The following is a 22,521-nucleotide window of genomic DNA, read 5'->3' as shown; positions in this document are numbered from 1 at the left end:
ATGTAGTTTTTAATATCTCAGAAAGTAGCCATTTATTTTAAATATCATAGGAATATATTTACCGTGATATAAATACGATATTCTAAATAAAGACATACTAGAATTCCTTTCAAAAACCCAAGACTCACTAAAAGGAATAATAAGTTTTTGTAGTGGGATATATAATGTCCTGCTGAACATTATAAGGCTCAATGACCCTAACAACTTGGAGACTGTTTACTCAAGAACCAAGAATGACTGCATTGTGATCCAGCAACCTGTGGTTTTCACACTTAAAAACCCTACCCCTGCCATAAGAAGGTGAGTCCTCCTTCTTAGGAAGGTAGATTTTACTTGCAGGCTGTTTTCCTCATTAAATATTTGTTTGATTCTTGACTTTCCTGCCTCTAGCCTGCTCTGTTCAGGTCAGGCCTTCCACAACTTAAAGTCTGGTTTGCTCTGGCTGATAAAGTCTATCATAAAGTGCTAAAATAAAAGCAAAAAGAAAATTTTCAAAGAAAACGCTAGTTCCTAGGATATCTATATAATAATTTTTGTTCTTAACAGGTAATGGGAAAGCTGACAGTTTTCTTTCTTTTGGCTATAGCCAAATATTCTGATCAGTGATAGACTTTTATTCTTTCAAATTAAATGTTTACTTTATTTGTCAATACCATCCAAAGCAAGTTTGCTTAAAACTTGAATAAAAAAAAAATCGACTCACCACCAATGTTCATAGTACAATGTTCTCTGACCATCTTCCAAAGTAAAAAATTCCCCTCAAAACAAGACTAGAATTGCAATTCATTTCAAGCTTACTGAAATAATCTTCTCACATTGGCAAATAAGATAATAATTACCTTGAAAAACATCTCCACTTTAGGTGGGTAGAACTTGTATCCTTCTTTGACACCAGGATTTCTTTTGAGAAAAGAACCAGTTGCAATTCTTCTACATACCCATTCAATTGGAATCATTTCACATTGAGGTGCAATGAAAGCTGTCTCACTACATTTTTTGGTGAAAGCAGTTTTGATACCTAGGAATGAAGAAGTAAATAAAGTTTCAGAAGTCTAGTTAATATTAATCCAAAGAATATTTGTTTAAACCAAAAACACAACTATCCTTAGGATACCTCCACAAGCAATCTCCAGCAATGTTTTGTAAATATTTTAATGACTTCTTTATCACAGTCCCTTCCCAATAAACCCTCCAGCACCCAAAGAACCCTTCCCTTATAACAAAGCAAAATGTTGAAGTCTAATAGATATGTCTATCATGTCTGACACCTTATACCCAGGATATGTCATCAGACTTCTAGAATCAAGATTCTACCAACAATATATGAAAAATGCACAAACTGAACCAGTTCTTTGTGGTTTGCAAACAACTACAAGGACAAGAAATATTAGTGATAGAAAATGGAGATTCTTTCAGATGTATGAAATCAAAAATCCACTACAGGTGTGGAAAGAAGCATATATTGTCAGGATTTGTTATAAAAGAAATTTAGGGGCAGTCAGAGAGCCATTCAGTAAACATTAAGCACCTATTATGTGCCTGGCACTGTTAAGGATACAGAAAAAAAGTATAAGACAGTCCCTGCCTTCAAGATACTAACAATCTAATGGGGGAAGACAACACACAGCCTTCAAAAACCTGAGAGCTGGGGAGAAGGCTACCCTTCTCCTGATAAAGTCCTGCAGCCAGAGAAGGAGATGATCTTAGGAATCAATTTTGGGGTTTATTTCATCTTACAAAATGAGATTTTAGAGACTGTATCAGTAAGCACCCCAACATATGGGGGGGCCCTGCTATCACAGATTCTTTGATCTGCTTTTCTAAAAGGAAAGGCAACTTTTGAGGGGTTAACAATCTCTTTTAATTAAGCACATACATCATTCACTTAGTTCAGGAAATCAACAGCACTTCCAAAATGTCTGACATAAGCAATACATATATCACAAAACAGATTGATCCAATTGTTTGACTGTAGTTGCCAGAGAGGGAGGCACCAACATCTTGGTTTTCAAAAAGCTTGGGGGTGTATGGGGGGAGTCCTGAGGGGCTTAGGGTCTTCCCTAACCAAACTCCATTAATGGGGGGGAAGATCTTTCATCACATTGACAATACAAATACATATACTGTTTCTAGTTAAAGAAGAAACTTGCTTCTGTACTTCATTCCTAGTAAAGACTCTTGGCTGATAAAGGCAAGATTCAAGCAGAGGCACTTGATTATACTACAACAAAAACAGCAAAAGATTCTACTTTACTTGAGCTTATAGAGACCACAAAATCCAAGAAAGCAGTTAAGTAGGAAATGATGAGGTGAATTCCCTAAGACCCATCCTTACATGGCTTAGGATCTCTCTAGTCAGGAAGAGGCTCCAGGGACAAGGGATGCTAAGGAATAGTGAGTTTCAGATTTGATTTCATCTTGTAGAATGATGAAAAGCAGGACTTAATTTGCAGTACTAATTTCTAACATACATTTAAATCAAGATAATATGAGTTATTTGTTTTGAGAACAACCTATCATCGAACACTTGTAATAACTCCATTTCCCCTTGTTTGACAGGATTACTAGACTGGTTAACTGAAAGCACCATTAGGTGGATTCAGAACCAGCTGAATGACTAGATTTTGACTAGTTATGAATTCACTGCTGACAGCTGAGACTGAGCTATCAAATGCAGTGCCCCCAATTATCTTTATTTTGCGTTACATTTTTAAATGAATGACTTTGGTGAATGCATGGGTGAAAAGACATGTTAAATGAGGACTCGGGCTAGGCCTTGAGGATACAAACAAAAAGCAAGACTATTCTGTTTTTAAGGAGCTTACATTCTATTAGGAGAAGACAACATGTCAGAGTTGGCCTGCAAAGTCACAGGGATGGCGAGGTGAGCTGAAGAATAATGGCGGATGGACATATATCCTTTCTAGGAGCAGTCACAACATCCCTGATATTAAGGATTGGTTCAGTTTTTGAATTTGTATCCTCAGGGCCTGGCATATAGTGGTCTGACTGATGGTATAGGTCAGATTTGCAGAGTTCACAGTTTTGAGGGAAATGATAAGTCAGAATCCAAAAATGTCTAATAAGTGAACTGTTTTACTTGCCTAGAACCAGGCAAATATCATATCACTCCCCAGCTATGTCCAAATTGCCTCTTTCTCACTATCTTTATGTATTGTCTTCCCCCTTAAGGGAAGGGACTTGTATCCCTAGTACTTAATATAGTGCCAGATACATGGTAAGTAAGCACTTGACAGATGCTTTATTATTCATTCATCTTGACAGACCAAAAGAAGTACTGAGATAATTGTCAAGTGCTATATGTAGGTTCAAATACTCTATTTCCCAAATAAAAGGTGAGGGGGAGGAGGATAGTTAGATAGTAGATTAAATGGAACTGTCATGGGAAAAATCTGGGAATGTGATGATCACGAGACTACTGATAATCAGTAAAGATTCAATGACAGGACTAATTTCACAAGCCCAAGGTGCATGGGGGCTGAGCCTAGTTTACAATCATCTGTCTTGTTACATGTAGCATAAAGCATGTAGCATTTAGATGAATGATTTTTCATCTACTTGAACATCAATACAAGCCTGTAATACTCAATAAGGGGGACTCAACTGTACTCCAGTCTGGATGTAACCTCTGTACAAAAAAGGAGAGCCAAAAAGTTACTCAACTTTGTCTGGGGAAGAAGATCTTCTGTTTCTAAAAAGTACAATTCTAAAAATATCATTAAAATGTAGAAAAGCAATTTATCAAATTTTATAGGAATGTTCTTTAACAATATCAAGCTCCTCTTGCTTTAATTTCAAATCAGGAAATCAGCTCTTTCATTCTAAGAGGTGTTATGAGACAACAGATAGCTGGAAAGAATAGTTCTTAAAGTTATTAATAGGCCATGCCTAGAATACAACAACAAATGCATTCCCTCTATTCTAATGGCCCTGTATAGATGAAATAAAGGAGTCAAGGAGGTTTTTCCAGCCAACTCATTGTATTAAAAGGAATACGGAACAAGTCAGTGAACCAGCTATCTCCCCTGATGTGGGTAACTCCTTCCAACATTCTATATCTCTAAACTTTATTTTGCATAATTTTTGCCCATGTCCTTCCATAAATCTTCTATAGATGAATTGCATATTTATCTCAATGTTTCCCAGGGTACTAATAAAGCATTCAAGCTGCCTATGTTATTTTACCTCCATTACATGAATAGACCACTTCCTTTTTGAAGCATCCATTTACCACAAAACACATTGCTGTCACTTCTTGTGCATAAGTTATTGTTGACAATGTGCTGCAGCCTACTGATTCCTACTATACATGTCTGCATCGCCCTCTGGGTCAGCAACAATTGTGATTATTTGTCGGTAGTACCACAATGATATATAATCTGTAGCTATATAGCATCACCAGAAGGTGGATGTAAGAAAAAAAGTACTGAAAGTACTATACCACTTCCAAAAAGCAATTTAACCCATTTCCTCTTTCTGTTCAGTTTTAGGCTCTATTTATTGTCCATCTGTAGAATAGCTGGATGAGACTGCTGAAATTTCAGGGTACCAGGGCCCCAAAATAATGATATGTGGGTCCTGCATAAATGAATTCGACCCAAGACTTCTTTCATCCAAAGACAAGGTTTATTAGAACACCAACAGAGGTGAGTGTAATTCTAAAAATCCACCATAAGGATTCTTAAGGAATCAGAGAATGTTTGATGCCTGTATTGACAAGTAGGGCAGATTGAATCTGAGCACCTTAATGGAGGCAAGAAGGATGTTACATACAAAAGACTGTGTGAACAGAAAGGGGGTCTTGATGGAATTAAGGGAATGGTGGTCTAGGGAGGGGCCAGGTGCAGAAAACGAAAGGGCAGTTAATTAACTGGGAAGGGCCTATTGCTGCCCAGAGAAGTAGGTCAAGTGGGAGAGTCTAGGAGCTTTTCCTTTTGGGGATTCAGATCCCATCCCCGTTAAGACTAAATAAACACAGAAAAAAATCTGTCCTGGAGGTGAACATTCTGAAACACAGAAACAAATTTTTCAAGAAATCTCAAGATGATCATAATGACTGGGAAAAAAAATTAGTTTAAAAAAAGACAGGTAGAAGATATAAGCAATTATTAATACATTCAGCTAGGTAACTTAGTGAGTTGGTCTCAGACACTTCTGAACTATGTAACATTGGGCAAGTGAGAGAAGTGATTATTAAATAACCAAATACTATGGAGATCTAGGATTTTTTCTGTCCTCATTTGGAGATTGGCTCAAAGCTTAGTTCTTCTCTGAAGGGTAGAGCAGATGATGAGATGACATCTTCCAATTGCTACCCCACACAAATAGAGAACCTTACAAAGAATTTAGTCTCATGAATTCAGGCCAAAGGTGTTCTACTCAGCCAGGTCTGTGCAGAGTTGGGGAAGACCTTTTATCTAGACTGCCCAAGGCAGGGGTAGTCTGGATAAGAGATGTCTCTTGGTCCAAAACAGAGGGAATGGTAATGATGGGGTTTGGACTCTGGGGGCCTCCTTAAGCTCCTCTTGAATCTTCCCACTTAAACTGGCCTTTCTTACTCAAATCTAATATTCCCATTTGTTTCGGCAGTCTCAGGAAGCCCTTGGGCTTTTCATTGTCATTCTACTCAGGTCTCAGTTGCACCCCCCCCCCCCCCCCCATCCCATCAAAACTCCATTCCCTAGGCTTCTGACCACTCCCATCAAGATCTGTACCCATTCCCACATGGCCCCTATCAAGATCTCTGCATTGCCCCACCTGCTTCCCACCCAAATCCTCCATTGTCTGATATCTCCTGATAGCCTCCAGCTGTTTCCAGCCTTTGACCCTCCTAGGATTCCCTCCTCAGACTTTTCCTTAAGACCCTTCCTAAATCCCTCCTCCTATCACTGTGGACTACCAGACCACCTCCCAGATCCCTCCTATACTCTTTTCTGTAATTAAGTTCCATCTTGCCTCCATGAAGGCGCTCAGATGTGAATGGCAACAGATTCAGTGAAGACTTCTCAGGAATGTGGAATTTTCTCCTTAGAGTAAAAGAGACCTTAGGCCCAGGTTTCAATTCCTCCAGAGTCAGGTGATTTCCATATAAGGCTTTGTGGTGCATTAGGATCGATGATTGGATAGAACTCACTAACTCCTCAACATCTGATTTGCATTTGTGCAAACAGTCTGCAGACCTCACACAGGTGCGCCTGATTCGCATAAGTTTTCAATGCTTTATTTGCATAAGTTTTTCAATGCCTAATTTGCATATAATGACGTGTATTTTCACAGGCTTTGTAACGGTTGGGAAGCGGGAAATTTGAACTGGACTCCAAAAAGGATTAGTTAGATTTCGCGCCTAGAATGTAAGGCCATGCTTCTCAGCCAATGAGAATAATGGTCAGTGGTGGGAGGGGGATTTTTCCGCGTCAGGGTCTATATAAACCACTGTTCTGCCTTTGTAAGGCAGCTTCCCTGTTCCAGACTACTTGGTGAAGGAATTGCCCCTCTTCTCGTGAGAATCAAATAAAGGAACTTTGTGTTAACACTTTGAGACGCCTCTGAGTAGTCAATTTGAGTAGGGGTCTTGTCATCCCATACAGATGCAATCTAGCTCAGACTCTAGCTGGGATTCTATCTGGCCCACTTGTGAATATTAGCGTCACAAATACTTGGGTTCCTTAAGAGGCAACCCAATTTGGTGAATCTTTAATAAACCTTGTTTACTTTGGCTTTAAGAAGGCTTGAGTCGAATTCATTCGAGCACGACCCGGACTGTCGGTATTTTGGGGTCCACTATCACTCCTCGACCTCATCAGTACCGTGTTTCCCCAGCCCCTCATTAGAGTGTATATTTTAATCTCTGAAACTTTTTTCTCAGAAAGACTAGCCTTAACCCCAAATCTCTCAGAGACCCACATTAGGTCCCAGGCCAAGTCCTACTACTAGGCCAAGGTTTGGGACTGGATTGGCTCCAAATGAATGTAAATAGCAATTGTTTCTGTTTCCTTCAGAAACCCTGAAGGATACAGTGTACTAAGGGTTAAAAATAATATTAAGTGTTGCTTTTTCAATACTTTGTGAAGCCCCTAGTTTATTCTCTAACCTGAAGGCACCCTAAAGTATCTTCCTCTTATCTTGAAATACCATAAAACCTCCCCCTTATCCTGGATCGTAAAATTCCTTGTCACCCCACTCCCATCCTGGGCCATAAAATTTCCTGTCTCTCTTAATCTTGTGTTTCCTATCCTTCATCCATCTACCTTACCCTGTCCCTAATCTTCAACCGTATAAAAAAACTCCAAAACTACATCACCATTCTGAAACCTTTATATAAGCATAATTCCCAAATATTGGAGTCTCACTTAGCTTTTTTGCTAAGCAGTCTCGCGATGCTTTTTTTGGGTAAAATAAAAGAGAAGATCTAAGTGAATTATTTCACACCTGAACCAGATTTCCCAACTTTAAACCTCATCAAGGCCAAGATCCCCAAGGCATCCTGAGCCATCACCAGAAGTCCTGAGCAATATCTGTCATGTAACTGACTGAAAGGTGTATAGATTACAATGGGTCTGCAACCCAATGAAGAGAGACACTCTTTGTCCTAAATCTTTACCACCCTACCATTTTTCCTAACATGCTTCTACTTTGTTCAATTATCTCCTGATTATTAACATGAAGCATGGTATAAAATAGGATATATATGCTCCACATTGATATTTATTACTGATGTGGAAGATGTCTTGGACTAAGATGAAATAGAAGGAAAATTTCCTAGAGATGGTGAAGTCGTTCAGTTGCATACAATGATGGTGCTGATTGCATCAATCGAAAAGAATACTAGAGGACCTCTTATTTAGATCCTGGGCCACTCAAGAGATTAGCCTAATTATCCACAATGGAAAAAACAAATGAAGAAACACTGGAAGAAAAAAAATGCGGAAAGAAAAGGGCCTTTACCTGCTTTCTGTAACAACTCGAAAATACAGCTGGTAATTTTATTTGAGATTGCAGCTTTTCCATCCAGGTGATTTTTTCTAGCTGCATTGCCTGCTGTGATCTGGTCTTTAGATTGCAAGAGGACTTTTCCAGGACTATCCAACAATTCATAGACTTCTTTTGTTTTACCCTCATAGAGCTTCTTACCAATCTTCAGTACTGAGGAAATAAAACAAACATCTAAGAATATTTGAAAACATTAAGTAGGAAAGTCTTCTAAATTTCAGTGGTCAGATACACATATTAGTGTCTTTGAACACACATGGTACACAAAAGTTAATAAATAATATATTTTTAAATACTGAGATATAAAGAACAAAAGTTCTCAATTTACATAGACTAAGAAATTTATTTTAATACTTTCAAGATATGAGTATTCTGACACAGGTATTCCCTGTTAAGGTTGATCAGAATTCCTCTAAGCTTAGCACAGTATTTTTTTTTTAAACCCATCACCAAAAAGCCAGTCTTCTTGGAGATAAGCCTCCCCATATTCAAACTGGTTTGCACATTACAGAAACACGGTTGCTTTCTGGCCCAATATTTAAAGCCTTTCTGCGCTGGTAGGATCTGCTGGACTTCGTTCCCATGTAGATTATGTTGCTTAAATTATTTAATTGGCAACCACAGAAAATAATATGAATTCCTACTTTATAATAGACTTATATTTTAGTTAAAGCTGAATTACTGGACTAGAACAAATTCTGAACAATAATTCAACTCTAGAGATAACTCAATAAGGTAATGATTACAAAAATGTGGTCTGGCACATAACCAAAAATTCAATTTAACAGTCACTGGAAAAGAACAGAATTGGTATGAAACTGGCACAAACGCTCCTGAGTGAATTTATTTACAGATCAATGATGTACCAGAACTAGCCATTTTCTGATTTTTAATTTTAAAAGCTAAATTCACTCCCCATTTGTCAGGAAAACTAGTTCCACATAAATACTTGTTGAACTGAGTGGTAACCTTTAAGCATGTGATTTCTCATTTGTAATGGTAATCTAAATGGGAAGAACTTTCCCATTCGTTAATAGGCCCACGTGAACTTCCTGGGTCACACTGAATCTGGGGTGGGGGGGAGTGCTGACAGGGTAGAACAGGAAGAGGCGGAGCTAGAGAGAGGAACAGGGCTGAGAGGAAGTTAGTCATGAGTGCAGTCAGAGCTGGGAAGGATGCAGGTGAGCAGGCAGCTGGCTAGTGTGAAAGAGCTTGTTTGTGATTTTAAGGGGCCTAATTTGAGGTAAGCCTAGGGGCTGGTGTTGTTGTCTGCATTGTTATTGTGTATAGATTTTTGTTACTATGATGCACTCGGCTTTCTAGTGCCTGAATAAATGTTTTGGTTCTGGCTTCCATGTAGAGAGTCTGTGGTGTTTTGGCATATTCATGGCTGGTGGGTGCTACATCATCACAAGATCCAGAGCAGTAGTCACCTGTTGCTTCTTACTGGGACCCAAATTTTAAAAAGATGCATAAAGTCCCTCTCTTGATCACATCCTCAAATTTATCCTTATTTTCACCTCAAATACTTACCAACTACAGAAACTCTCCAAGACGAAAGTTTCAATCTTCTCACCTCAATATTTTTATAACTATCAGTTTATATATTTCTGTAATGTGTTTCCAAATACTGAACTCAAGAACTATTTTAAGTATGCATATGCAAGCACCAGCTTTTATCAATAAACTCAAGTCTTACAATGCTTGTCTCTAAAAAAGCATATCCTACTTTTCTTCTGTTGCATGGAGAGGTTCAGAGGTCAAAGTTCACTTCTTGGAGATCAGAGGGCTTTGCTACTAAGGTGATATAGAGGATGTTTTATTACTTTTCATGATTAATTTCAGAAGTGCATTATCTTCCTATTCAATTCATCTACAAAAGGCAGTTTAGCTTTATTATGGCCATTTGATCTGGAAGGGTTTCTATTGAAAAGAAAGATTTTATTGATGTCTAATGTTTTCTTCCATCACCACAGCTACCCTCAATTTCCCGCCTTCCCCTTGCCACCTTGTAAAACAGAGTATTTTAAAAAAAGGACTTTTTTTCAAAGATGAAAAAAATCAGCATAACTAGTAATTTTTTAAAAAGTCTGGGTGGAACAGGCAATCAGAATGCACAGCGTTTTGGGGGGTAGGGGAGAGATGGGGAGAAAATCTGGAACTCAAAATTTTGGGGAAATGAATGTTGAAAACTTAAAATAGATAAATTAAAAAAAAACAAAACCGTGCAATAGGCAACATTTGTAGACTCTCCTACCTGTGCAAAGAGGTGGGGCTTAACAGATTTTAAACTGTCCATGGCCAGTCCTAAAACCCAGGGGATTTACAGTGTTTGTTTGCTAACCAGATGATGGATAAAGGTTATTTTAGCTGTTTGTTTTAGGCAGCAGAAACCAATGAATAGGTCTCTGCCAAGGACTAGCATTTAAAATAGTTATTTTTCATAACCAACGTAAAGTCCACTAACCAAAACCTCCCCCACATACCTGACTGCTATCTAAATAGCTTGTTTCCTTTTCCTTTATCTTAATTTTATATATAGCATTTTCATGTTCATAAAATATGCATTAGACAACTTTTTAAAATTTCTTTTTCTATTGCATTTCAGTCTAAGGAAAGCTAGTCAGTCTCTCATGTTTTGGCAATTCTAGGTGAATACTGAAAATGCAATTCCTTCTCTCAGTTCTCTTCCTATGCTGGGCCCAGTGCTCTAAAACAAAGCACATGATCAATTTAACAACTGATGTGCTGGCCACGATTCGAAGTGCTGGGTATACAAATAAGGAAGGCTCTAAGCCTCCACACTTTTATCAGAGAGGGGAGATAACTGAGGGAGCTAAAGTCAGTTATCAAAAACGGAGTCAAGATTTGAGGTGAACAGCTCATCCTGTGTAAAACATGAAGTGGAAACCAGGCAAAGCTATTGATGGAAAATAAACAACCTCAACTAAGAATGTTGAAGAACTTGGGTTATCAGGGTTCACAATGGGCACAGGGCAGGTGGAGCTTGATAGGCCACAGGCTCAAAAGTGGATGCTGAGGACATTATAAAGAGAAAGTCAAGCAAATATTAAACAGAAAACAACATTTGCAGAGTAAAATTACACAAGGACAAGGCTTACTCCCCAGCACTATCCAGGCATGGAATAGGAGAGTAAGAATAGCAAAATACCATGAAGGGATTGGTTTTGATTTACATGCAGATCTATGGATGAACCTGAGAAACCAAGATTCTCTTCAGAGGTCCCCCTACTCTCCCCATGATGCGTGAAATCAGAAATAACAGGAAACAAAGATTCGAGCTTCTGAGCATATCCATCTATTGTACAATGTATACCAAATGTATAACAAACTGGGACCAGACCTCCACAGGTTGGCACTGGACCCTGACTATAGGAGGAGACAGATTTTTATGCCTTAAAACAAAACAACTTACAGGACATAATCTAGGATGTAAGATCAGGTAAGATGACTGCTAACTGGAGGAAGCATTAGGAGCTTTCTGAGTTGGGAAGAGAGCAGATCTCTTTTTCTGAAATCAGAAAAAGACATTTCCCCCCCCCACCCCCCAGCACCTGTATTCAGTTAAAGAACAAGAGTTGGCCAGCATGGGGCCAGTTTTCACGAAAGACATATGGGTTGCTTAGAACATATAACTGTGAGAAAACTTCTTGCATCAATTTTCGGATCTGACTGGGTTTCTGCTCAGCATAACCTAGATCCTTTGTTATGGGTCTCCAAGAAACAGGTGGACCAGCTTCTTAGCCATGTTTTGGGAAGCTTTCTCTGGCCATGATAGTGCAGGATGGATGGATGGGAGAGAAAAGAATTAGCTCTATCTGTAGCACTGTCCAGAGGAAAGGGTACCTTAAAAAATGGAAGCATTCCAGACTGCTTGGAAACTAATAGCACATATCTCTTAGCATCTCTGGGCTCCCTTCAAGTTTGAGACCAGAATCAATATAATGCTCTAGTTCCAGTCACTAGTTGTATGGTTTTATACAAATTCCATACACTGTCGTCATTTGATTCCCTCATAAACCCGGTGAGGCAAGCACTATGGCATGATCATCTCCAATGGTGGCAATAGTGGATAGAGCACAGGCAAGGCCTAGAGTCAGGAAGACCAAGTTTAAATTCAGTCTTAGACACTTAACCTCATCTAGTTTGTTTAACCAGCAGTAAAATGGAGATAATAATGGTACCTACCTCTTAGCACTGTTTTAATGATCAAGAGCTTAGTAGTAGTTGGGACTTACTAGGTACTTAATAAATGCACTCTCTCCCATTTGAAATAATATGGTCAGAGAAGGGAAATTATTTGTCCACAGGTCATCGAAGCTAGTAAGTGGCTGAGGCAGATGCCAAACCCCAAGTCTATCACTTTTGACAACACATCACTGAGCAGGCATTGAGTATTTTGGTCCACTTGTGGAAGTTGTATTTCTTACTGGAAACTTCTGTCTTGATGTTGTGCCACAATTAAAAATTACTCATATTAATACAATGCTTACTATAGCAAAGTACTTTCCTTTGAATAATTCTATAAAGTAGATGGTACAGGTTTTGTTTCATATATAGTTTTCAAAACTCAGGCTCTGAGAAGTGATCTGTCCAAAGTCATATACCTACTGTCTTAGGGATGGTACTAGGACCCCTAAAAGGAAAAGAACATGTTTTTTGAAAGTAACTCAGTCCCTCAATTTTCCCATGTTTCAGCAGCCCAGGTCACTGGCTCAACCCAGCCCAACTACAGCACTTAATTAGCTTACTTGATAGTAACCTGTCTCTCTTGGCCCACTCCAGACTACTTGCATATACCATCTTTCCTTAATCCCATCTAGATCGGGTAATTAGCCTGCTTAATATTTCTTTTAACAATAGCACATGGCCCACCCCAGACTACTTACCACTCTTTAATCCCATCTAGATCCTTTCACAGTCCTTTTTCTATACAACCATTCCTTAAGAATTTTGCATGCACTGTAGATTTTACTATACATCTCGCCACTTTGACTGGAAGATGGTTTGAGTGCCTGAATTCGTTCCAGGCAGATCCTTGCCCTCTATCCTGACAAGTCTTATCTTCATTCCTATCTCTACCCTACCTTCTTTTTCCAGTTTTAGTGTCACCTTGAAAGCGAACATAAATATTCTAATTTTTTCAAGACCTAGCAGAGATTGTTTCACCTGAGATTTTAAAACTATTTGGTAACTTTATTTTCCTTTGTAAAGCTATGCAAGTTAACTTTAGGCACTTAAAAACATCATTCTGAAAAGTCTACAAGCTTCTTTAGACACCAGTCTTAAGAACTGGAGCTGTAGACTAAAGCTTCTTTCCCTTCTCCCAATTCGAGTAGTAAAGTATAATGCATATAGTTTCTAGATGAGAGTCCCTTGACTGTTGAAGGTAACTATGTATCGTTGGGTATATCTACAGTGATTAGTAAGTATCGGTTGAATTATTACATTCCCTGCAGTTACTGGGAATGTAACGTCCATTTCGTTACCGCTGGCAAGTGAGTAGCATTCCAATGGCCCTCCCAGGACCAGTAAGAGTTACACTTATTGGCGTCGGTCCCGGGGGCTTGCTCTCCACACGTACAAAAGCAGCAGGGGGCTTCTAGGGAATAGTTTTTGGGAGACTTGATTCCAGGACGTTACAAAAAAGGCAGGTCAAATAACACCTGACTTTCTTAATCAGCGTGACTCCCAGGGGTTAGAAGCGAGCCTCAAGAGGGTGGGGGTTCATCTCCCCTCCGGACTTTTCGGATCGTCGATTTACTGACGGGGACACCAAGCAGGATGGAAACCAACAGGAGGATCCTTGGGTTTCTCTGGGAATGGCGCGGTTGTAAATAACGGGAAAAACGTGGTTAGCACTGAGTGTCTTTAAGGCGATCCAGTGCGTTCCTCCCCCCCCCCCCCCTCGCCCGCCACGTTTCCTAAAGTGGTCTCTCCACGTCCCCGCGGCCCACCCCAAACAGTTGGCTGCCCGGGGGCAGCCTCGGTCATGAGCGCGCGCTCTGTGGGCGCAGGGCCAGCACCCCCGAGCCTCTAACAAGCGCTCTCCGGACCGGGCGGGGGGGCGCGCCAAGGGAGGCCATTTTTGGCGGCCGAGCAGGGCGATCGGCCCGGATTTCCCCAGTCCCCGGGTTCGACCACGTGCTTGTCGCGGGGGCGCGGCCGGCCTTAGCCCAAGACACTCCAACAGACGGCCTAGCGCGCTCCCGCGCCCGGGGCGTCCCTCCGTGCCCACCCGGCGGGGGTCACTCACCTTCAGGCGTCGCCATTTCTCCGGTGGTGGCGGTGGCCAAGGGGAAGACGGGAACCTGGGGAGAAGAAGATGAGGTGAGGGGCAGCAGGCCGGTCGGCACGCACGAGGGGCGGGCCCAGGAGCAGCGGAAGCCCCGCCCCGGCCGCCACGCGCTAGCTCTCCCGCCAACTCGGACCACTCAGTCCAGGTAAGAGAGAGCCGCCCCGCCCGGAGAGGTTCGGGGGCGGGAGAGGCCGCGGCTTCCCGCCGCGCACGCGCAGGGGAGAGAACCTGAGCCTCGGCGCCTCGGCCCCCCGGCGCCCCCTCCCTCCCTCCCTCCCTCACGTCCGTCACCACGTTCTGTCGCTTTTCCGGAAAAGAAGACTGGCAGCCCCGCCTCTCCGGCGGCACGCGCCCCCTCCCGCTCCTCGAGCCCTTAGGTCGGGGGAAGTTCTAGCACGGGTTCGTCCGGGGCTGGGCGGCGCGGGGAGGGCGGGGAGGCGCCGCGGCCCTCGGGCCAGAGTTAATTAGCAGCCATGCTTGTGTCGGCGGCGCGGGGCCGGGGGAGGAGGCAGGCTGTCCACACCCCCTGGCCTTGGCTCCGCCCTCCCGCCCGAGTCATCGCTCTCCCGCTAGTGGAGTGAAGTAGCCGCCTGGGGCTCGGGTGGAGTTGGCGCTAGGGACGCGGCTGGGGCTCGGGCGGAAGGGGAGCCGGCTGAGCCACGCGCCGCGGTCTGGCGGGAGCCACGTGCCCCCGGCGGAGCGAAGGAAGCCCGGGTGCGAGGGAGGCGCCGCGGGCCAGGAAAGCGCGCCGGGCAGGCGGGAGGGGGGGCCGCGGCCCCTTCCACGTCCACGTGCTTTGGGGCGGTGTGATGGAGCTGGAGGAGAGCGGCATCCGCGAGGAGTGCGGCGTGTTTGGCTGCATCGCGTCGGGAGAGTGGCCCACGCAACTGGATGTGCCCCATGTGATCACCCTGGGGCTCGTGGGACTTCAGCACCGGTAAGCACCCACGTGGGCTGGAGGCCGGGTGGGGGTGCAACGGCTCAAACCGTCCGACTCATCTCCGGGCGGGGCTTTTACCCCCCCCCCCCCCACTTTGGCTGGTCTCTTTGTACCCCCACCTCCGGGGAGGAAAAAACGGGAAAGGGATTCCGCGCCCCGTGCCGGTACCGCGTGGACCGCCCAGTGCTCCAGCACCCAAACATCACCCCCCCCCGGGGGGCCCTGCGCGCGGATGTCCAAGCCGCGCTCACCTGTGGGGTTTGGGGGAGGCGCGGAGACTACGAGTTCCTGCTTTGCTTTGGGCCCGAACTTGCACCCCGTCCATCTGCACCCAGTGTTTCTCCCGACCTTAGGGCACAGCTTGTCCTTCCTAATCTCCAAGCCCCTGTAGTTGTTCTCGTGATCCAGCCCCGTGGGATTTGGAAGCACCCCTGGTACCTTGCAACCTCACGTGGGGGCACTGGGGTTCCCGGAGGCGGAAGCTTTGAACACCGACACTCAGGGGAACGTAGTTGTGGCATTGGAAGATTAGAGACTTGAAAAAAAAATGAGTAGAATCTGGCACCTAACTTTAACCAACAGCAGACTCACATAATAGACGATCAATGTGAGAATAAGTGCTTGAGTTTCAATGTTAGCTGTTGATGAGATGCTTAGAATTAACTGGAAAAAATTAGTTGACAACGTATGTACTAGTTAGGTAAATCTTCATTTTTGCATTATGTAAGAAATATATTCCTTATTATGCACATTTATGTGTGTATACATATATAACTAAAAACAACTGGTAAGAGAGACCTTAATAACGTTTCTGATCTCCTGACTTTTCAGTTCCAGCTAAAATCCCATCTTCTACGATAAGCCTTTACTGATCCCGCTTCATGCTACTCTTTCCTCTTGATTATCTGCGATTGAACATATCTATCTCTTGGATATTCTTAGTGGTTTGCATGCTGTCTCCCCCATTAGTCTGAACTCCCTGAGACAGGGACTATTGAGTTTTTCTTAGTAGCTTCAGCAAGCACAGTAATGCCTGCTAGGTGACTTAACTGTTCATGTAGTGGGAAACTTGGGTTTGAATCTTGGCTAAAACATTTAATCCTTCTGCACAAGTGTCTTAGACTCAGAGCTTCAGCTTATCTTTTATGGAGAATGGAGGTAGTATTTGTACTATTAATAAGCCCACTGACTTGTAATGAACAAATTACTTGGATACATGTTATTTTTACTTGTCTCATCACCTGATTTATCTCGAGTGTTAAAGATGGTTATGCAGGTGTTCCTCTTGAGTTAAAAGAAATGAGACATTGATTATCATTTAAAAAGTATAACAATTTCTCTAAGGCAACATACTTACTAGATAGATATCTTTTGGTATTACTTATACAAATTAACTTAAAACAAATTAGTCATTCGTTTCTGTCTCTTTTCTTATGTGCCAACAGTTTTTAGGACTAGAGGTAGTTGAAAAGGGCCAGATCTTTTCTGTTCCTTGCTGAGTGAACAGCAAATAGATCTGAGTGTATGTACCCCTCTCCTTCAGAAAGGACATAGGTGATTTACTAGGCTCCGTATGAATAACTACCGTTGAGTAATCCTTGAATTGGTTCTGAGGTCAACTAGTTTTGTCATAAACAGACATCTTGACCTTATGTCCTGATAGTAAAGTAAGTTTTGTGTATTATTGAATTTACTACTTTGCCATCAGGCTCGCCACCTACTGGAAAAACAAAACCTTGAGGATCCTTTTCTTGAGTTTTGTGTTCTGAATACTGAACTATGAGTTGACCTTGAATTTCTAATTTTACTGGTGAATTTTAGCATTTTGGATAAAATTCCTTTCCCATTCTCCCAAAATGGTCATTTCAGAAGGGAGGAGGTTTAGTTAAAAGTTTAATTTTCGCTTTTCCCAAATTGATATTAATTGGCGGTGTTGGGAGGGGAAACCTATTGAATCCTGTTACCATAATCACAAAATGGATCTACAGTATCCATTTTAGGAAAATGCTCTATGGTTACTGCTTACGTTTGGCTCATAAGAGCACTTTGGGGAGACTGGATGCTTTGGGCAGTTAATAAGAATGTTGTGCGAGAAGACAATAACAGCTTTGCTTTTCAACCTCCTGTTCTACAAGTGTAAATAAAGGTTAAATCTGTTGCATAAGCTCCTCCCTTTAACCCCTTCTCCCACGTCTTTACTGGCTCTATAAATGTGCTGAGGAGTAAGTAGTAAAACTTCTCTTTTAAGAATAAATCTGTACAAATTAATTGTTTAATTACACGTATGTCTATTCCTTGGAAAGACCTGCAAGAGGTTAGAGGTGGTTTGATAGCTTCAGCTTATTACAAAGTTTTATGTTCAGCTATTGGCTTTTATGTTGGGGGAAAAAAACCTCTTTGCCAAATGGAGAATTAGATGCAAAACCAACAGGAAATAAAAATGTGATTCCATTGTATGCTAGCCTAGAGCAAGATGAAACTGGATTTAAAAGTTGGAACCTGTCAGATTCAGACTGCTTGTTATTGTTAGCAGAGGCTGTTGTGTCAGTAGTTAACAGTTTTCTGAAGCCAGTCATTTCTGGGGTGAACAAATACATTAATGGAAATAAATTGCTTCCTTATTAATTCCCAAGTGAAGATAGGGAACCATTAACTTGCTAAGCCTATGTCAACCTGACCTACCAAGGGTATTTAGGGGAGTGGTGTTCTTTCTTTTGGAGAATTGATTCTGATTGGACTAGAGATTTAACTCCCTCAGTTCTAATAAGGTACATTCAGAAACCCACACCTCTTTTAGCACTCCTCACTTTACCAGTGAGGCCCATATATGTCAATAAGGGCTAGAGCCATTTGGATTTCAGTGTCTTTCTGTAAAGTTGGATAAGTTCTGTTGGATTGCTCTGAAGGTTCTTTTTCATTTCATTATCTATGCTATAGAAGTTTAAAAGTTTGACTGCTTATTTCCTTTGTAAAATACGGAAACTGAAGGGCAAAATTACCAAAGCTTTCATAGAAATGCTTGGTTCTTGCCTGCTTCTCTTATTTTGGGCATGTTCTAGACAACTGAGCTCAGGAACTCTATCCCTGAATTTGAAACCTCAGTATTTAGGGAGAGCTCCAGAATTTCTAGTAGTAATAAAGAAACTTCATATAAAAAGAAATCGAGTTTGCTTTTGGTTACTTAATCCATGGTAGGACCATTTATTAGCACTTATTTTTAGCAGACATTCTGTCCACTTGCAGATTTGTAGGGTAGTTTGGCTTCTTGTCAAAGGAAGCTTTAGGCTAATATTTTACAACATAAAAGAGGTGTCCTTTTTCCTGACAGTGTTTTATTTTTTAAATAGTGCTATAGAACATCCCCTTATATAATGGGATGCAAAGAGGTTTGTGAACAAAATAGATTTTCTTCTCCCCATCCCTTCCAAATTGTTTGCCAGATATATCAGACCAAATATTTCAGAATAAAATACTGCCTCATTTTATGGAGACTTAACTGTTTAAGACATTTAGGAATGCCACCTCCTACACAAAGACTTTCCTGAAGCCCCTGTTAGTGCCTCCTCCCCCAAATTTTCTTGTATTTATATATTTTGTGTTTACTTATGTGTGTAACATGTAATCTCCCCCAATAGAATTTACGTTCTTTTTTAGAGTTTTAGGGTTTTGTCTTTGTGTTCCTAGCAGCTGGTACAAAGTTTTTTGCATATATAGGTACTTATTAGTAAATGCTTCCTGATTCATTCTATAAAAGGAGTCAACAGATTTCACAGATTTGTTTCATATAAGATAGTTTTAGATTCTACAACTAAGTTAGTGGATTTATTATTTACTGAAGTTTATAATCCCCACCCCTTGAAGAAGAGGAAATTCTGTTCAGGACGTAAAGCAATTTCTAGCTATTCACAACCACCATGAATCCTCAGGTTAGAGAACTGCATTGGTATTAATTTAATTACAGTAACTGTATATTAAGCCTGAACCGCCCCCCCCCCAAAAAAAAACCATTGAGCTGCATCTTTTAAATTATGCATTTCACTATTACAAAATCTCAGTTGGAAGGAAACTTAAAAGAGTCCATCTAGTTGCATCTCTACCTATATAGTAATCTCCTCTATAGCATTTCCACAGGTATCATTCAACCTTTCCTTGAAGACTTCCATTGAGGAGAAATCTACTATCTGGAGAAATCCTTTTCCCTTGCAGATAGTCTGAATTGTTCCGAATGCTTGCTTTAAGTTAAGCCTACATCTGCCTCTGCAATTGTTACTTATCTATTAGTTCTGCCCTCTGACCGAATGAACAAATCTAATCCTTCTACATGTTAGATCTTAAATACTTTGAAGACAGTTGTGATATCCCAAGTTTTTTTTTCTGAAGGAACTAGAGATGCCAGTTCCTTCAAATCTTTATATGACGTGGTGTCTAGTCCTCCTTATTGTCCTGGTCACTTTCATCAGCAGGTATTCCAACTTGTCAGTATCCTTAATGAAATATGGTACCCAGAACTGAACACAGAATTCCAGAAATGGCTTGATAGGAGCAAAATGTACTCGAGGAAGGACACCTTCCTCATTTCAGAAATTTAATCTTTAAATACAATGTAAGATCTCGTGTTCTTTAGGCTGTGAATCTCACCGAAATCTGATAAGTAATGGACAACCATGGGAAGATTGACAAAAATTTGTCAGTCTGATGAATTAATTATGCACAAAAATAGTCTTCCATGTGATGAAAATTTAGTAAGCTTACCTGACTGGCAGACTGTGGCAGGTTGATATGCTTCATTTCCTGTCTGCAGAGATTGTCTGTAGAATCTTTTTGGTTTGTTGTACTTTGGTGGAGCTGATGCATAGTGATGTCAGAAGCACTCCTTTTTAGAGGCAGAGGGGCCAGTTCTAGAGGCAGAACATAGCATACTTACTACAAGAAGGTATGTAAGATCTTGAATCATAAAATACTAAAATTAGAAGGGACCTTAGAGATCGTCTAATCTAGAAATGTCAGATTCATGGCCACCTCCTGAAAACTGTGAAACTCAGTGCCAAATCAGATTAAAATGTAATTGGGAAATGTTTAACAAAATAAAAATACAACATAGATAATATTAATTGTGATTTTCTGAGTCGATAAATGTTTCTGTTTGACTCTGACAGCCTTGATTTAGTCCAATCTCCTAATTTTATAGATTGGTAAGTGAGACCTGGGGAATTTAATTCCTTACAAAGGTGACAGACCTTTAATTTCTATCTAGGCCTTCAATGATTTGATATTGCAGGAAAGGTAAGTGTTAGAGCTGTGATTTGAATCCAGGCAGTGTTCATTATATTAGGAAGCAAGAGGTATCGAGCACTATGTGTACTGAACAGTAGTAGCCATTTGAGATGTGGTGTCTAATAGTGATTGAGGACCATAATAGTAGAGAATTGATTTTAGATTCAAGAAGACCTGCGTTGAAGTCCTGAATGTATCACATAGCTGTTGTGTTACTCTGAACATCTTTTTAACTTTTCAGTGACCTCCTAGCAGTATATGGCTTATAAACTGTACCATAGTTAACGATTTTCATTGGTGGGAGTTTTACTTACCCAGAATTTTCATAGCCATACGAAACCATAGTTTTGGACAAAAAATCAAATCCTCATGTTTATATATAGCTCTTTAAAGTTAACCTGGTGCTTTACCTGTATCCATCATAGTATAGATAAGTAAGTGTAAGGGCAAATTTTTAATATTTATGTGTCTTAAACAGATCTGTAATAAAAAATTGTTTTTGGTACTAAAAACTACCTATTTTAATACATTTGTTACACTTAAATCTTTTTAACTCTAAAGATTTTCAAGCTTGCTATTTCTGATTCTTTTAATTTGTTAAAATGTACTTATTTTAATTTCTATCTAGGCCTTCGATGATTTGATATTGCAGGAAAGGTAGTAGATACCAGAGAAGCTTTGTGCTTCTCCCCAGTCCAGTTTGAATAACTCGAATAAGGGAGGAGAGAAATCCTTATGGTAAAGGGGTTGTCCTCCTTCCTCATCATCCCAGCAACAATTGCTGACCACCTGCCAGTAGGCAGAAAGGCCCGGGGCCCCGGGGGCCCTTGTAGTGGTAGCACCTGTAGGATCACCATTGCTGTTCTAGCTCGTGATACCTCAGAGCAATATCATCTGACATCCTCTACCTGTGAGGAGATATGTCTCTGAAACTACAGTTATACGTAGGTGGATCTTTCATGGCACTCCGTACTTTTTGCCTTCCAGTTTGGCTGCTGCCAGTTGCGTCCAGAGACAGATTTAAGGGAAGTGAGTGAGTATGGATATATGGTTGATTAAATGTGCCTTTTGGAATGATATGTATCATGGATTATGATCCTGCTTCCCTATTTCATTAAAGAATTGTATTTTTCCAAGTGCATTGTGATACGTAGCCAATTACAAAAAGAAACAACTCAGAAGGACCTTCAGGTAAACCTTGTTTAACTCAATGTGTTCCTGGTAAAGATGCGTAAATATATTTCAGTAGGTCCATCAAATTTGGTATTCTTCCTAACAATCATGTATTTCTTATTCCATGTGGCTTTTGTCCATAAATTATCTACAGAAGACTTAACAAATATTACATAGATCCTATAGTCCTTTAAACATGCCATGGGAACAAAACTTGCTATAGAACTGGTTTATCTTCATTTTTCAGTAGTACATTTCTTGGATGATAACCTTCGTATCATTTCTTGCATGCAAGTTTTTCTTGGTAACAAGTTACAGTCTACCATTGCCCTTGGAGTCACTCAGAATTTTCATTCTTTGGACATTGGAGTGTTCCACAGACATATAGCAATCAATGGAAGAAGACTGCCGGCATTAAAGAGATATTTTTGTGTGGTTGGAAAGCAGCTTCTTGAGGGTCGCAGCTTGGAACAGTTATCCAAGTGCAGCCCTAACCTCTTTGATTCTTCTTTTTACTTCTGGGCCCAGCTTATTGCACATCTGCCCTGAATATCCAAGTTTTATGTACTAGTGGATTTAACTCAATGATTTAGACACCCAACTACATGTGAGAGATCCATTTCTTTTTTCCAGTTTCTTTGGATTGATAGAATACTTTCTTGTGTGTGTTTGAATCTTATTTTCTCTTTTAAGAAGCCTTGTAATATATTGGGGCTCAAAATTCCACATTATGTAATCCTTAGAGAGGAAGATAATTTCCTTGTCCTTTGTAAGGAATCCTTCTTGAATTTGCTCATCACATGGC

The 22,521-nt window shown here is 40.9% G+C and overlaps 2 protein-coding genes across 8 annotated transcripts in view; one reads left to right on the top strand and one right to left on the bottom strand.

Annotated features, from left to right (window-relative positions):
* The window catches only part of PAICS (phosphoribosylaminoimidazole carboxylase and phosphoribosylaminoimidazolesuccinocarboxamide synthase), a 55,890-nt gene that overhangs the window by 8,203 nt on the left and 25,166 nt on the right, over positions 1–22,521 (bottom strand). Inside the window, exons 6-9 of one of the 7 annotated variants that reach the window (XM_072620826.1) lie at positions 20,022–20,167; positions 14,288–14,342; positions 7,966–8,163; positions 840–1,018 (exon numbers count right to left, since the gene is read on the bottom strand). In XM_072620826.1, coding sequence (XP_072476927.1) covers positions 840–1,018; positions 7,966–8,163; positions 14,288–14,342; positions 20,022–20,167 — 578 coding nt within the window. The other 6 variants (XM_072620831.1, XM_072620827.1, XM_072620829.1 and 3 more) reach the window with 6 other exon arrangements.
* The window catches only part of PPAT (phosphoribosyl pyrophosphate amidotransferase), a 47,621-nt gene continuing 40,238 nt past the window's right edge, over positions 15,139–22,521 (top strand). Inside the window, exon 1 of the mRNA XM_072620835.1 lies at positions 15,139–15,266. Coding sequence (XP_072476936.1) covers positions 15,139–15,266 — 128 coding nt within the window. The remainder of the gene's footprint in view (positions 15,267–22,521) is intronic.

Source organism: Notamacropus eugenii, chromosome 6 (genome assembly GCF_028372415.1).
Source record: "Notamacropus eugenii isolate mMacEug1 chromosome 6, mMacEug1.pri_v2, whole genome shotgun sequence".
Lineage (NCBI taxonomy): Eukaryota > Metazoa > Chordata > Mammalia > Diprotodontia > Macropodidae > Notamacropus > Notamacropus eugenii.
Note: the sequence above shows the minus strand (reverse complement) of the source record. Positions and strands in the feature narration are given on the sequence as shown.